At 43.7% G+C, this 14,682-nt stretch overlaps 1 protein-coding gene across 1 annotated transcript in view; it reads left to right on the plus strand.

The window, feature by feature from the left end:
* Positions 1–14,682, plus strand: part of LAMB4 (laminin subunit beta 4) — a 54,371-nt gene that overhangs the window by 27,682 nt on the left and 12,007 nt on the right. The window contains exons 16-26 of the mRNA XM_064142484.1: positions 220–341; positions 2,054–2,174; positions 3,044–3,221; positions 4,534–4,677; positions 4,919–5,150; positions 6,595–6,752; positions 8,260–8,484; positions 9,490–9,710; positions 11,550–11,646; positions 11,996–12,371; positions 12,730–12,890. Coding sequence (XP_063998554.1) covers positions 220–341; positions 2,054–2,174; positions 3,044–3,221; positions 4,534–4,677; positions 4,919–5,150; positions 6,595–6,752; positions 8,260–8,484; positions 9,490–9,710; positions 11,550–11,646; positions 11,996–12,371; positions 12,730–12,890 — 2,035 coding nt within the window. The remainder of the gene's footprint in view (positions 1–219; positions 342–2,053; positions 2,175–3,043; positions 3,222–4,533; positions 4,678–4,918; positions 5,151–6,594; positions 6,753–8,259; positions 8,485–9,489; positions 9,711–11,549; positions 11,647–11,995; positions 12,372–12,729; positions 12,891–14,682) is intronic.

The raw sequence follows: 14,682 nt of genomic DNA on the forward strand, positions 1-14,682 counted from the left end.
TTGCACCAGCTAAGGTCTCATTTCTGTCTTTGCTCTTCAGTTACCCATTGCAAATACAACATATTTTCCACCACAACATTATTTTTTTATAGTCCTTCAAGGACAAAGAGAAAATCCATTTTGTCATTGCAGATGGCTTTCACTGGCATTAACCCTGGCAAAGAGAAAGTGTTTTTTTTCAGATGTGAAAAATTACTGTATTTTTTCCTTTGTTTGCAGTCACTGGAGGACTGGCTAGCAAGTGTTGTGGTCCAGCCTGTTGGTATTTTGTCAAGTTCACGTTGCCAAAACAAAGGCTTTGCACAGGAGCCACATGTGTTGCCTCTCCCAGCTACAAAGAGGTCTGACTGTGATTGTCTTTTTGTTTGTAGATTTTCTGTGTGCAAATCTTTTACTAAAGTGCTGCAAAGTAGCAAGTATGTGAAAGTGGGAATGTTAGAAAAATGTGTGGCCTTTTCTGTTGCTGTCACACCACAGTACTACGTAGGTTCTAAGGAACAGTTCAATGCTCCCCATTACTCAGTGTGGTAATGGTTTGCCCAAGCCAGGAAAGCAGTGTGAGATCCTGCTGGGATTAGCTGTTGCTTTGGCAAAGATCCAGCTACAGCTATTTCATAGAATAGAATCATAGAATCAGCCAGGTTGGAAGTGACCTCCAAGATCATCCAGTACAGCCTGTCACCCAGCCCTATCCAATCAACTAGACCTTGGCACCAAGTGTCTCATCCAGGCTTTTCTTGAAGACCTCCAGGGGCAGCAACTCCACCACCTCTCTGGGCAGCCCATTCCAATGGCATATCACTCTCTCTGGCAAGAACTTCTCTTAACATCCAGTCTATACCTTCCCTGGCACAACTTGAGACTATGTCCCCTTGTTCTGTTGCTGGTTGCCTGACAGAAGAGACCAACCCCCAGCTGGCTACAACCTCCCTTCAGGTAGTTGTAGACAGCAATGAGCTCTGCCCTGAGCCTCCTCTGCTGCAGGCTGCACACCCCCAGCTCCCTCAGCCTCTCCTCACAGGGCTGTGTTCCAGGCCCCTCACCAGCTTTGTCACCCTTCTCTGGACACATTGCAGTATCTCAACAGCTCTCTTGAATTGAGGAGCCCAGAACTGGACACAGTACCCAAGGTGTGGCCTCACCAGTGCTGAGCACAGGGGCAGAATAACCTCCCTTGTCCTATGGCCACACTGTTCCTGATACAGGTCAGGATGCCATTGTCTCTCTTGGCCACCTGAGCACACTGCTGCCTCATCTTCAGCCTGCTATCTATCAGTACCCCCAGGTCCCTTTCTGCCTGACTGCTCTCCAGCCACTCTGTCCCCAGCCTGTAGTGCTGCTTGGGGTTGTTGTGGCCAAAGTGCAGAACCCTGCACTTGGCCTTGTTAAATCTCATCCCATTGGCCTCTGCCCACCCATCCAGCCTGTCAAGGTCCTTCTGCAGGGCTCTCCTACCTTCCAACAGATCAACACCTGCTCCTAACTTGGTGTCATCTGCAAACTTACTGATGCTGGACTCAATCCCCTTGTCCAGATAATCAGTAAAGATATTTAACAGGACTGGGCCCTGGGGGTCACCACTAGTGACTGGCTGCCAACTGGATGTGGCACCATTCACCACCAGAATAGTAAGGAAATACTGACTTAAATTCACTGTTCTAGCCTACTTTCAAAACCAGCTTTTCCACTTGGATCTATGCAAAGAATAGGGGAGACAAGAGGATGTGACCAAAGTCTTAATCAAACAGAGGCAGGAAAGGACAAATGCAAAGAGTGAGTTGCAGACTCCTATGCTTGAAGTAGTAAAACCTGCTTTTTTCAGCTTAATCTCGCCACGTTTAGATTGCACTTGGTGAACTATTCAGGCAAAAGTTACTCAGCTTTTCTAAAGGCTGCAAGCAGTGGGGTCAAGTATGCTCCCTGCAGCAGCATGGCTTGCTTGGGGCTACAGGCATTTGGGTGCAGGCACAGAGAGGAGAGAGGGCTCACAGCATCCAGTAAATGTGCATGGCCCAACTCCTGGCTAAAACTGTGCTTTATTTCTGCTGAACAGGATTGCACTTCTTCAAACTCCAGTCTGCCTGGAGCCAGGAACAGAATATTCTGTGGATGTGTATTTCTCTCAGCCCTCAGCCTCTGACCCAATGGCAGAATTGTTCATCTTGATTGACTCGGTAAGTAGTTCTGTCACATTTCGCTTGAGTTTGTATTTATACCAGTGTGATTTTGGTTTTTACACAGACTTATTAAATTATTTTTTACATTATTTATAGTGTGTTTTAATAGAAATTCAGCAAAAATGTGCTTCTGCTTTCTTTTGTTGGCAATGTGTTCGTATGTTTTTCTGCAGAGAGACAGAATTTGTAACAAATAATAACTTTTCAAGTCATATTTGAATACATAATAGAGTATGTTGCTCTATCTGTCATTTATTTTGGACACACTCCACATATGCTGACAAGATGTTGTGGTTAAGGATATAAGTTCATGAATTTCCTCTTCACACAGGTGTTTTTTGGTTTTGTAAAATGTCTGTAATTTGCCTGCATCTAATTAAAAATACTCTTCCCACCAGGAAAGGCCCTGGATGGTAGTTTTGGGTCTTTGTCTTGAGAAAAAAATATTTTTAAGTCTGTTCCTCTAATTAATTCTGTAAAACTGTATCTGACAAAGGCTGTCCATGCTTGGACCTAGAACCTTCAGCCAATTTTTGTCTATCTTGGTAATACAAGTAAAACTTTCAGCCAAATCTTGCTTTTGGAGTCATCAACATGACATCTTTAGGAAGCAAAACCAATTCTGAATGTATATCTGAGATCTTTTTACCATCTGACTTTTTGTACATAGTCACTTTTATTTGAAAAAACTTGTGGAATGTCTAGACCTTCAGAATAAATGTCAGTTTAGATGACTGAGCAGGTTTGAAAACACAGTGCTCCGGGCCTCTGTCTTGGCAATGTGGAGCACAGTAAGATAATATGGGAAATCCTGGGTTTCAGCACATCTAAGCAAAAATATTTTCTTTACCCTCTTAATTCCAAAGCTTGGACTTATTCCCAGAATCAGCTCCGTGGAGAATTTGTGCAGCAAAAAGGATTTAGATGAGTACCAGAAGTATCACTGTATTGAAATTGCATCTGAAGTTGGACCTCATGTCCTGCCCGAAGTATGCGCACGGCTCATAGTGAGCATGTCAGCTCGCATTCACAACGGTGCTGTTGGTAAGGAGCAACCTGCTCAGGCAGCTCTTTGGGACAGTTACTGATTTCCCCTTGAGTTTGTGGGAGATGTTGACTGGAAAGCTCTCAGCCCATGATGGTGTTAGTAAGTGAAGCCAATCAACATGTAGCATGTATGGATGCGGAAGGTATGTCCTGTTGAATTCTGGGTGGGCTGCTGATACCTCTAGGTGGCATGGCTCTTGAAGTTCATCTCACCTGATAAGCTTCATGGAGCAGCTGTGATTGTGTGTTCTTTGAAGAGCATTTCAATCAAATGCAGCTTCACCAGATGGTCACTAACTTCTATAGTTTTCTGGATGCTGTAAAAAGACAAGAATGTTTAAGCCCTCTCACAGAATGCTGCAGGTCAGCCAAATGCCTTGGTAGGACTTCAGGCATAATGGCACACAGGCTGATGTGCTGGAAGAGACTGACCAAAAAAAGCTCAGTGGTTGTTCCAGAATAAGGAATGGCAGGTGGAGTCTGAAGCCCTAAACAGTCTCCTGGGCCCACCGAGGAAAGGGCAAGCTAGGCTTCATGTCACAGAGGACTTCCCTGGCATTGTGCCCAGAGAAATGGGGCTACTCTGTGCTTCCAGTAATCAGAGGAAACTTTCTGGACAACTTTGGTGGCCAGCTCCTTTCAGGGAACCTTGCCTACAAAGGACTGGAATACAGCCTAGAATCTGCTTGACCTGGACTGTTTTTAGAAGGACCTACACTTCATTCACACATTTAGTGAGTAAGGTATAGGTGAGCCCATAAGATTGGGCTATGCTGACTCCCCATTAGCCTGAGTCCCATGGCAAGGGGATTCTCCCACTGTGAAACATGGGACTTTGGCTTGCTTTCTATTGCTGGCATGTGAGTATCCTGGACAAATACCCCTTGTGAGTTAGTGAACCAGCTTCACTTGACAAGTAAGATGAAAGGGTCCAGAAAGCAGAAAACAGTAAGTGGAGGCTGCCTGCAGGTTCTGTCCAGTGATGCAGCTAGATCTAGATTTATATCAAGCCCTTCTAGACTTTGAGATATCTCCTTTGGGATCTACATTTTGCTATGCCAGCTGCTGTCCTACCCAAAATATGTGCTGAATGCTGTGCCCTGAATATGAAACCTCTAAAGCTAAGACTTGAGCAGGTGCCTGATAAACCATCACCATCCAAGCTGTGGTCACTGGTGGCTAGTGAACTCCTTATGAGAACTACCAAACTCTTTCCTTCCTATTTTTAGTTGTAAGACCTGTAAACTCACAAGAGCAGTCACACTCCTTTACAACCAAACCTGTTTTGATTTTCTTTTCCCCTTGGAAGCATGTAGGTGCAATCCCAAAGGGTCACTGAATACCAGCTGCAGCAAACTGGGAGGCCAGTGCCAGTGCAAAGCTAATGTTGTGGGGCGCTGCTGTGACACTTGTTCTGCGGGCAGCTATGGCTTTGGCTTCCATGGCTGCTATGGTGAGTACTTGGCAGCCAGCACCAGTGATATTACCCTGTAGCAGTATCTGTCTCTTCATGCATGCCTCACCTCTTTAAGGCTTTAAATTAATGATTATATGTGAAGCAATGTATAAAATATTTCCTCAAATAACAGATTCTCCATCCCCATTGCTTACACTGCCTTGGAGCAGTGTCAGCGATGAGCAGGCTTGGTGGTAATGTATGTTCAGGATGCAACTTTGCCTTTGGTGTTTTCCAGCGTGTGGGTGCCACCCGCAGGGCTCACTGAGCACACTGTGTGACCAGGTGACTGGGCAGTGCTCCTGCCGCTGGAAGGTGGGTGGTCAACACTGCAGCCAATGCCTGGCTGGGTATTTTGGATTTCCCCACTGCCGTCCTTGCATATGCAATGGCTATGCAGAGCTTTGTGACCCAGTGACTGGAGGGTGTCTGAACTGCCGTGGGTTTACCGCTGGAAGCCGCTGTGAAAGGTAAGTTGATGAGCAGTGATAAAAAGCTCATCCAAACACTGGTGCTTTCTGAAACATGTAGCTGATGGCCATGCATGGAAAGCATCCACGACCTTAACAGGAAACATGTATCAACCCCCAGGATTAAACTGAGCCTAGTTGCAAAATACAAATACCTATGTGTTTGGCAAATGCATGTGGGAAGATGAATGTAATGTATACACAGCAGTGCAGCAGGATCCCTGCAAGAAAGCATTTAAGATTTGGTTGCTATGGCACCATGTGCTTGGGGACATGCAAAACACTGCATATAACATAGCCTGTCTCCTGATGGTTTTTAAATTGCCAAGAGGCTAGACTCGTGCTGAATACTCACTTTAATACCAGCAGTTGTCTCTGAGGAGCTTAAATAAACATGCCCTGTTTAGTAGTTCATATTATTTCCACATGACCAACAAATGAATTTTCACATATCTGGCTCTCTTGAAAATAGTGCTCCTCTTTTTGTTTTATACATTGGCACCAATATCACAGCTCAACACAGACATCAGAACTAAATTTGCTAGCTATTTAGTTTAGTTTGACATTGGACCTTGTCATTTACTTTTAAGGACTTCCCTGTGAAACCAACTGGGTTTTTCTTTCAGTGCTTTTGGACACAGGGGCCTCTACAGTGAGCCAGGACTGTTGATAAATGATGGAGAGTGGCTTGTCCAGCTCATCTGTCAGCTCTCTCATTGCCCTAGGATGGATCCTATCTGATCCCATAGACTTGTGAGGATCCAAGAGGCTCAACAAGTCCCTAATTACTTCCTCCTGGATTACAGGGGAGGTGTTCTGCTCCCTGACTCTACCTACAGCTCCTGAGGACAGCTTGCCTTACTATTGAGAATTGAGGCAAAGAAGGTGCTAAGCACCTCAGCCTTTTCCTCATCTCTAGTCACTACATTCCCCTCCTTGTCCAATGAAGAGTGGAGGTTATCCTTGCTCCTCTTTTTGTCATTAATATATTTATAGATACACTTCTTGTTATCGTTCATAGCAGTGGCCGGTCTAAGTTCATAGAATCATAGAATCAACCAGGTTGGAAGAGACCTCCAAGATCATCCAGTCCAACCTATCCCCCAGCCCTATCCAGTCAACTAGACCATGGCACTAAGTGCTTCATTCAGGCTTTTCTTGAAGACGCCCAGGGATGGTGCCTCCACCACCTCCCTGGGCAGCCCATTCCAGTGGGAAATCACTCTCTGTGAAGAACTTCCTCCTAACATCCAGCCTCAGCTTCTCTAACAAGGCTTTTGCCTCTTGAATTTTCTTCCTACATGACCTATCAACATACTTATTTTTTTCCTGAGTTCCTACCCCCCATTTCCAAAGGTGATGTGCCCTCTTTTTTCCCCCTTAATTCCTTCACAAGGAAGCACTCTTGACAATTTCTGCTGCTTTGTGTTGGCTGCTTTGACAGGTGCATGGATGGCTATTATGGAAACCCTCTGAATGGAGAACAGTGCCGCCCATGCATGTGCCCTGGGGCACCTACAAGCAATAGGTATTTTGCACATTCCTGTTACCAGGACTCACAGTCTGCACAGCTAGTCTGCAATTGTCTCAAGGGATATTCAGGTATGAAGCAAAATAGGAAATGGTTTTGATTCAATTAAAATTAATACGAGAGAAAAACTCATCTTCTGCCTATGCTCTGTTCAGAAATGACAACTAGGGAAAGAAAACAGATAACACTTGGATTTAGTGAAATTAGGTGAGGAAGTCCTGACTGAGAAGATTGTGCAATTAGTGCTTGGAAAAGGGATTCACCTACATAGAAGGAGTGAAGCCATAAATTAATACCATGACATGCTCTAGAAACCTCCTCCTTTTTCCAGAGGCACTACATTAACATGGTGGGGAGGGGAAGGGAGAACTGCAGATGCCCATCACCTCTGAAAAACAAGCATTGGAAGCCCAAATTGGATAGAACAGAGTAACAAAAAGAGCTGATAAGATTTCCTAATCAGAGATTATTTTTTTTCCATATAGAGGAATCCTGCATTGACACTGTGCCTAAAAGTGACTGCTTCTCCACTGAAATTGTATATTTAGAAATGAGGTTTCCATTGTCAGCTGTCTCAAATGCCTTGCTCCCTAAGATCCTGTTGACTTAGCTTGAATTTCTGCAGGGAGAACTGAAGATATTTCCCTGTACCTGGGCATTAGAAAGATCTCCAGTGATGGAAGCAAAGCCTGCTGAGAAACAGTGTCAAAACCAAACCAATGCTGTCATCTTTACTTAGGCCAGGTTCCTTTATAAGTCAAGAGCAGTTTCCTTGAGTAGTTGGCCAAAATAATCCTTGTTGGTACTCATGCTCAGGACTTCTATCCTCACAAACCACTGCACTCCTCAGTTTTGGACTTCCTCCGGCTCCTTCCCATCAAGGCTCTTGGTCTTAAAGACTGTGAAAGGTTCTAATCCTGAGAACCATGGCAAAGAAGCAGCATTCTTGATTGAGTATAGGTCAGGGGATGAGGTCCAGCAACATCAGCCTGCCCAGAAAGATTTCCACATTTAAGAGAGGTAGCACTGTGATCACAGCAGTCATTAAGATAGTGTGCAGAAGTAATTGCAGTGCCAGCAAACAAGGAGAGAGTGTCCCAGAGCTCATCTGATTTCCTGGGAATCTTCTACTGGGTTACAGACAGGAGGGTATATCTACCAGACTCTGAGTCGCTCCAGGAAAGGGCACTCCCACCTTCTCCTGCTGCTGTCACTGTGAAGGCTCCCAGGAAAATCCTGCAAATACAGCCATCCCTGACTGCTGTCATTGAGAGGACTTTGCTAGAAAAAGATGCTTGGAGGTGTTGTGTGAGAGGGCATCTGGTTACTCCTAATGAAAGGACTTCCTTGGTGAAAACTATTTGGGATGAACAGAATCTATTTCCATCAGACTTTAGTGTGGGTGATGTAATTTAAACTGATCATAGGATTAAAGTGCAACAGTCTCAAACAGGTGAATATCTCCATTGGAAATGTGCTTTGAACAGGCAGTCTGAATCTTTTAACTATTACTGGAAGTTACATATTTCACTTGAATTCCCATCAGTCAGTAAATATTTTTACCTTAATCTCTGTCAGGAAATCGGTGTGACGAATGTCCTAGTGGGTTCTACAAAAACCCAAGCAGCCCCAGGCTTGAATGTGCTCCATGTCCCTGCAATAACAATATCGATGTGACAGACCCAGAGTCCTGTAACAGGGTCACTGGGGAATGCACCAAGTGTTTACACAACACCCATGGAGCAAACTGCCAGTTCTGCAAACCTGGATACTTTGGCTCAGCACTCCTTCAAAACTGTCAAAGTAAGTAAGCAGCAGCACTGAAACTGCCTATTACTACCAAGCAAAAACTTAAAGAAATTAGGCTCCTGGGAGAGGTTAACCCTTGGAGGGACAGTAAAACTAAAGCAGATGAATGGTGCAAAATATGAGAAGACCAAATATATTTTGTTCCAGTGATACAAATAATTGTTGATATGGCATCTATTAAATTATTTGTCATCCAAGTCTCACTAAATCCCATACTGTATATCACTCCTAGGACTACTTGGTGAAATGAAATCAGTACTCTCTGTTAGGAAAATAAAAGTGCATTCAGCCCATTCAGGAAGGAGTAAAAGAATAAAATATTTTTATGCATGGTGCTGGCTGATGCCAACTAAGCAATGCTCAGTTAACCAGATGATCCCTTGCTGAGCTCTCTGCCTTACCAGTTGTTTTCATTAAGTTCAAATGAGATTGTTCAGGCAATTTAATAGACTCCATGAGAGCATTGTCAATAACTCAGCACTTCTAATGACAGGCAGGAGTGTAATCAAAAACAAGTCCTGAGTTTCTTCTTAGTGTTTCCCAAAGACTGTTTTCACAAATGTGCTTGATTTCTACAGGCCAGACAATTGTAGGTATTTTCAAGAAATTATTTTTCTGGAAATCTCTAGAATACAGTTTCAAGCCCATTCTGGGAAGATTTCTATTGGAAGTGGTCAAGCAGGAACTTTTGGCTCTTCACAAGATGGGCTTAGCTTACTTGGTTTATTGGGATTTCCCACTGCCCACTGTAAATCAGCCTCTCTTTACTCTCTTTACATTTTATTCTATATGCCTTCGTTTTGGTGCTGGTATTAAAAGTACTGAGCATTCCCAGTAAATTTGCTCAAAACAGTATTTCTAAGTTATTATAGACAGACAGGTAAACTATAAGAGATTGAAAAGGTGTTCAGTAAATCTACAGCATGGGCTTTATGTGCATCTTTGATTGTCCATCACCTACACTATCATCTACTGTAGTAATTGTCCTTCTTTTTCCAGAGTGCATGTGCAATCCGGCAGGTGTTCACCCAGCTATGTGCCCAGGGGGAGATGCAGCCTGTCTGTGTGACCCAGCCACAGGAACTTGCCCTTGCCTGCCCAACGTGGTGGGCACAACCTGCGACCAGTGTGCCTCTGGCTACTGGGACCTGGCTAGTGGAAAAGGATGTCAAATCTGTGACTGCGATGAAAGAAACTCCCTTAGCAACCAGTGCAACCAGGCAAGAAAAATACTATGTTTCAGGGAAGTGAGGTGGTGCTGTTTTGGCATGGCATTGTGGGGACTCTCACAGGAGGATAGCTTTCTGTTGTGCTCCCTGAAAACAGGTCTTTGGAAGTTTGCAGTTGGTGCAGTTACTTTGGGTCATTATACCAGATGTCTTGTTCTGACAATGAGTCTCTGCTTGTAAGCTGTTCTCTTTGCCTGTGTGTTTTTTGGCCAAGTGATTCTTAAAAATACTTTGGAACAAATGTCACATAGAGAGGTATACATATAGGGAAGAGGGAAGTCCAGGCACGAACCCGAGAGTCTTATGAGTGTTTTTTCAAGTGTTTATTTTCATGAAGTAGCAGCTGTTGCCATTACATTCATCTTGCTCATCTGTCAGACTGCTAGAGTACCTTTCCTCATCTTTAATTCCTGTGCACTTTTTTGAGCTAAATGTAGAAAAAATAAAACAGCATTTCAGAATAGAGAGGTGAAATGGTGGTCCCGTGGCGTCAAAAGCAATTTTACTATTGACTTCAGAGCACCAGGAGCTTAGCCCAAGCTCTCGCTGATGTGCTTTCACATATGCTTTCTCTTCCACTTTATTTAGTGGGTTTATTATTTTTTCTATCAAATGTAGCTTTTAACCTTACAGAACCATTACTGCTTTTCTGAGCTGTACCAGTTATCAGAGCTGTAATTCCTTGCAGTTTAATTTAATAGCCAATTTAAAAAACATATTTTCTAGGGCATAATGTACACTCAGGGTTGTCAGATAATATGTAGTTAAAAGCTGAAAATCTAAAAATAGTACTTTTCTCCAGTAAAAAATAAGAAATTAATCTGTTTTGCAAAGGAAAATAATCTGCTCTCCACTCATGGTCAGAGGATGAGTTTTTAACAAGACTCTATAGACTGGAACATACAAAATGTTTCATATTAGTAAAGTAAAGCTACCTCTCAAAGTCCATTTTGTTTTCACAGCCTTCAGAAGGAGGATGGGAAAGGTGGGTCAGTATTGTATAAACCATGGTGTTCAAAGATTGTGTGCAAGCAGTGTCACAGAAGTACCCATACACTGTATGACAGAAGTCACAGGAACATAAATAAAACCCAGAGCAGAACAGAGTGGCAGAATCACCTCTCTTGATCTGCAGGCCACATTTCTTTTGATGCAGCCCGGGATGCAACTGGCCTTCTGGGCTGTGAGTGTGCATTGTTGGCTCATGTCCAGCTTCTTGATCACCAGTACCCTTAAGGTCCTTTCTGCTGGGCTGCTCCCTATTTCATCATCCCCTAGACTGTACTGGTATCAAAGATTACCCAGACATAGGTGTAGGGCCTTGCACTTTGCCTTATTGAACCTCATGAGATACTCCTTAGTCTATTTCTCCAGCCTGTCCAGATCTCTCTGGATGGTATCCCATCCTTCAGTTATATCAGCCACACCACTCTGCTTGGTATCACCTGCAAACCTGCTGAGGGTGCTCTTGATCTCGCTGTCTGTATCACTGATGAACATATTGAACAGCACTCATCCCTTGAGGGGCACCGCTTGTCACCTGTCTCCACCTGAATATCGAGCTGTTAATCACTACCCTTTGTATGCGATCATCCAACCAATTCCTGATCCACTGGACAGTCCACCCATCAAATCTTTATCCCTCCAGCTTAGAGAGAAGGATGCAGTGGGGGCTGTGTCAAAGGCTTTACAAAGGTCCAGATAAATGAGATGTGTTGGTCTACCCTTGTCCACTGATGTAGTTACACCATTGTTGAAAGCTACTAGGTTGGTCAGGCAGGACTTGCCCTTGGTGAGTCTGCAGGATATTATTTAATCCCATCTTTACAGTTTACAGGCCAGTGTCCATGTAAGCTAGGTTACAGTGGAAGATACTGTGATGAATGCGAGGAAAATTACTTTGGCAATCCCCGGATGCAATGCATTTGTGAGTATTACTGAGTAGGGACAATGGGATTAGAAACTGCCTTAAAATAAACCTTTAACTTTTATATTCATGAGGCAGACAGGACATACATGTAGAGGAGCAGGGTTCTATATATTTATGTGTATGAGACAGACAAATGTGTTTATATTATTTGTCTGTATTGTTCCTTCTATGGATATAATGGAACCATGTATGTTAAAGATGAAGAATAGCCATTAGCCAGGCAGTCCACTCTAACTCAAACACCAGTTTGCTTTTATTGTCTTGAAATGCATGACTGTACCTTTTGCATGCATTAATTCCATGGAAAAAGAACAACTGGATGTAACCTGCTGTCCCTTTCTTGCAGTGTGCGAATGTAACCCGGAAGGAACCAGCCAGCCCAGGTGTGACAAAGCCACCGGCGCATGTCGCTGCCGTGCTGGTGTCACTGGCCGGTTCTGCAATCAGTGCAGCCGTGGCTTTGATAAAGACTTTCCCTCTTGCCAACGATGCCATCTTTGTTTTGAACAGTGGGACACTGAAATTATGGCACTTGCTCAGACTGTGCAAGGGTTAATGAGGTTCGCTGCAAATCTTGAAGAAAAAGGAGGACGAATGCCCGGCTGTGACATGCGCTTCAAAGCCTTTGAAGATGCCATTTCGGAAACTGAAAAAATGTTGAGGCATCCTCTTCTCTCACTGCAGGCTCTCTCAGGCATCAAGGATTTTCAGGGCTATGTTCAGTAAGGGCTTGGTTGCTCCTGAAAAAAAAAAGAAACCCTGAGTGAGAAAGTAGTTTTTCCCCAAGCTCCACTAGCCATCTCTACACATAAGTCCTGCTTCTGATCAGTTGGATTTATAAGCCACTGTTGTCAATAGATACATAAATAATCCTTACATATCTTAACTGTTCCTCACATACATATAGTTAAATGCTGGAATTTTCCCATTCATCCCACAGGTTTTCTAAATAAGCCATTACAAGTAAATGTTTCTGCTCATTTGGAAATCTATTGCATGTCCTCTAAAATACTGTGCATCTCAGTTCTAGTTTAAGAACAATCCAGTCTGACTTCTGCCAAACTGCCATCTCCCTTTCAGACAAGAAGTTACACAAATGGATGCCCTCCACAGTACACTCTATGAGTTTCCTGACCTTAACAAGAACATAAGAGACATTGGAGAAGAAGCTGACCTAGTGTTTGAACTTCTGCAACAGAAAATACATCTGCATCACAATTTTCATTACTTGAACCTCAAAGGTAAGGAACTGACACAGCTGAACACTTTCCACTAATGTTTTCTCACCATTGAACTGTACAGCAGGTCAAAGGTCCTTAGACTTTAGCTTCCTTTGGTAGCACAAAAATGTAAATGCATACTACCAACATTTTATAGTGACTTTTCAAATTTCCTTTTATTTTAATATGCCATGATCTCTAGCATCTTAGATTTCAGATACATGTGTTGGGGCACATCAGTCAGAAGTCTAATGAATCCTGATGTTTATATCAGGATTTAAAAGCTGCACAGATTCACAATCTAGATTCACACAGCAAAAGATTTTTTCCCCAGTTCTGACTTACTCTTCCCAATATTTAAAAATGTTGTACAGAAGTGGTTTGTTTAATTGCTGCAGGGAGTCATAGTGCAAATTCTGAGTGTTCCCATGGGAAAATACATGAGTTTATGTGGTAAGGAACTAGCTCCCCATCATCAAAAAATGTGAAGTCAGAACTGAGTTCCTTGGAATTTTTGAAAGAATTACAGTCTCCATCAGTGGTTAACAGTGGTAAAGACAATGCCACACAGAATGGTGTCTGGAGAAAGACTGAGACATATCACTTGGGGATCCCGAACATGCTAGGTCATCCACAGTGGCAGAACACTGTCAGCAATGTACTCTCTAAAGAGATGACTGCCGAGATGTGAACCCTGCAAAGACAGAAGCTACAGGCAATACTCCTATTTACAGTCCCTTGGTCTTTGGTTCAGGAGAGAAGACTGGCCTAGAAAAGATGAGGATAAAAAAGAAAGAAGAAGGGAAAGTCAACAGAATACAAAGCCAAGAGAAAGGAAGTGGGGAAAAGAAGGATTAATTAAGGTTTAGGGCTCCCCTGCCCTGTTGTACTTGGCAGAGCCAACTCTTCCACTCAGGTCCCTGTGTAAGCAGTCAGCACAGCTCTCCTAGGCTTCCCAATTCAGCCGAGCCTTGTGAAGACTCTCAGAAAGGCAGGAAGGCAAAGAAACAGTAAATCCCACAGAGGTCAGTGGATGTGCAGCTGAAGCATCCGTGGTGCTCTCTGGTCACATTCCAAACCCACTTTGTGTTTTGGCCTCAGGAGATGAATAAATAGCCCTATAAAAAGCACACGGGGGTGTGGGGAAAGGAAGACCTTGAATTTAAGCTGAGTTTCTGCTTAGGGCCACAGATATTCATCGGTTCTGCTACCAAGCATCTAACAGCACAGAAACAGGTTTTTCATCAAGATTATCAGCTTCTCTGATAGAATCATAGAATCACAGAATGTCAGGGGCTGGAAGGGACCTCGAAACATCATCTGGTCCAGCTGCCCTGCTAGAGCAGGATCACCTAGAGCAGATCACACTGGAACGCATCCAGACAGTTCTTGAGTATCTCCAAAGAGGGATACTCCACAACCTCCCTGGGCAGCCTGATCCAGTGCTCTGTCACCCTCACAGTGAAAAAATTCTTCCTCAGCTTCATATGGAACATCCTATGCCTCAATTTCCACATGTTGCCCTTTGTCCTGTCACTGGGCATCACCAAGAAGAGGCTGGCTCCATCCTCCTGGCATCACTACTTACATATTTATAAACATTAATGAGGTCACCTCTTAGTCTTCTTCTCTCCAAGCTAAAAAGCCCCAGCTCCCTCAGTCTCTCCTCATAAGGAAGATGTTCAACTTCCTTAATGATTTTTGTGGCTCTGTGCTGGACTCTTTCAAGCAGCTCCCCCTCCTTCCTGAGCTGGACACAATATCCCAAAGAAAGCCTGTCTCACTCATGCCATGTTCATTTCAGGAACAGCAG

The sequence above is a fragment of the Pogoniulus pusillus genome, chromosome 4 (genome assembly GCF_015220805.1).
Source record: "Pogoniulus pusillus isolate bPogPus1 chromosome 4, bPogPus1.pri, whole genome shotgun sequence".
In the NCBI taxonomy this organism is placed as follows: domain Eukaryota; kingdom Metazoa; phylum Chordata; class Aves; order Piciformes; family Lybiidae; genus Pogoniulus; species Pogoniulus pusillus.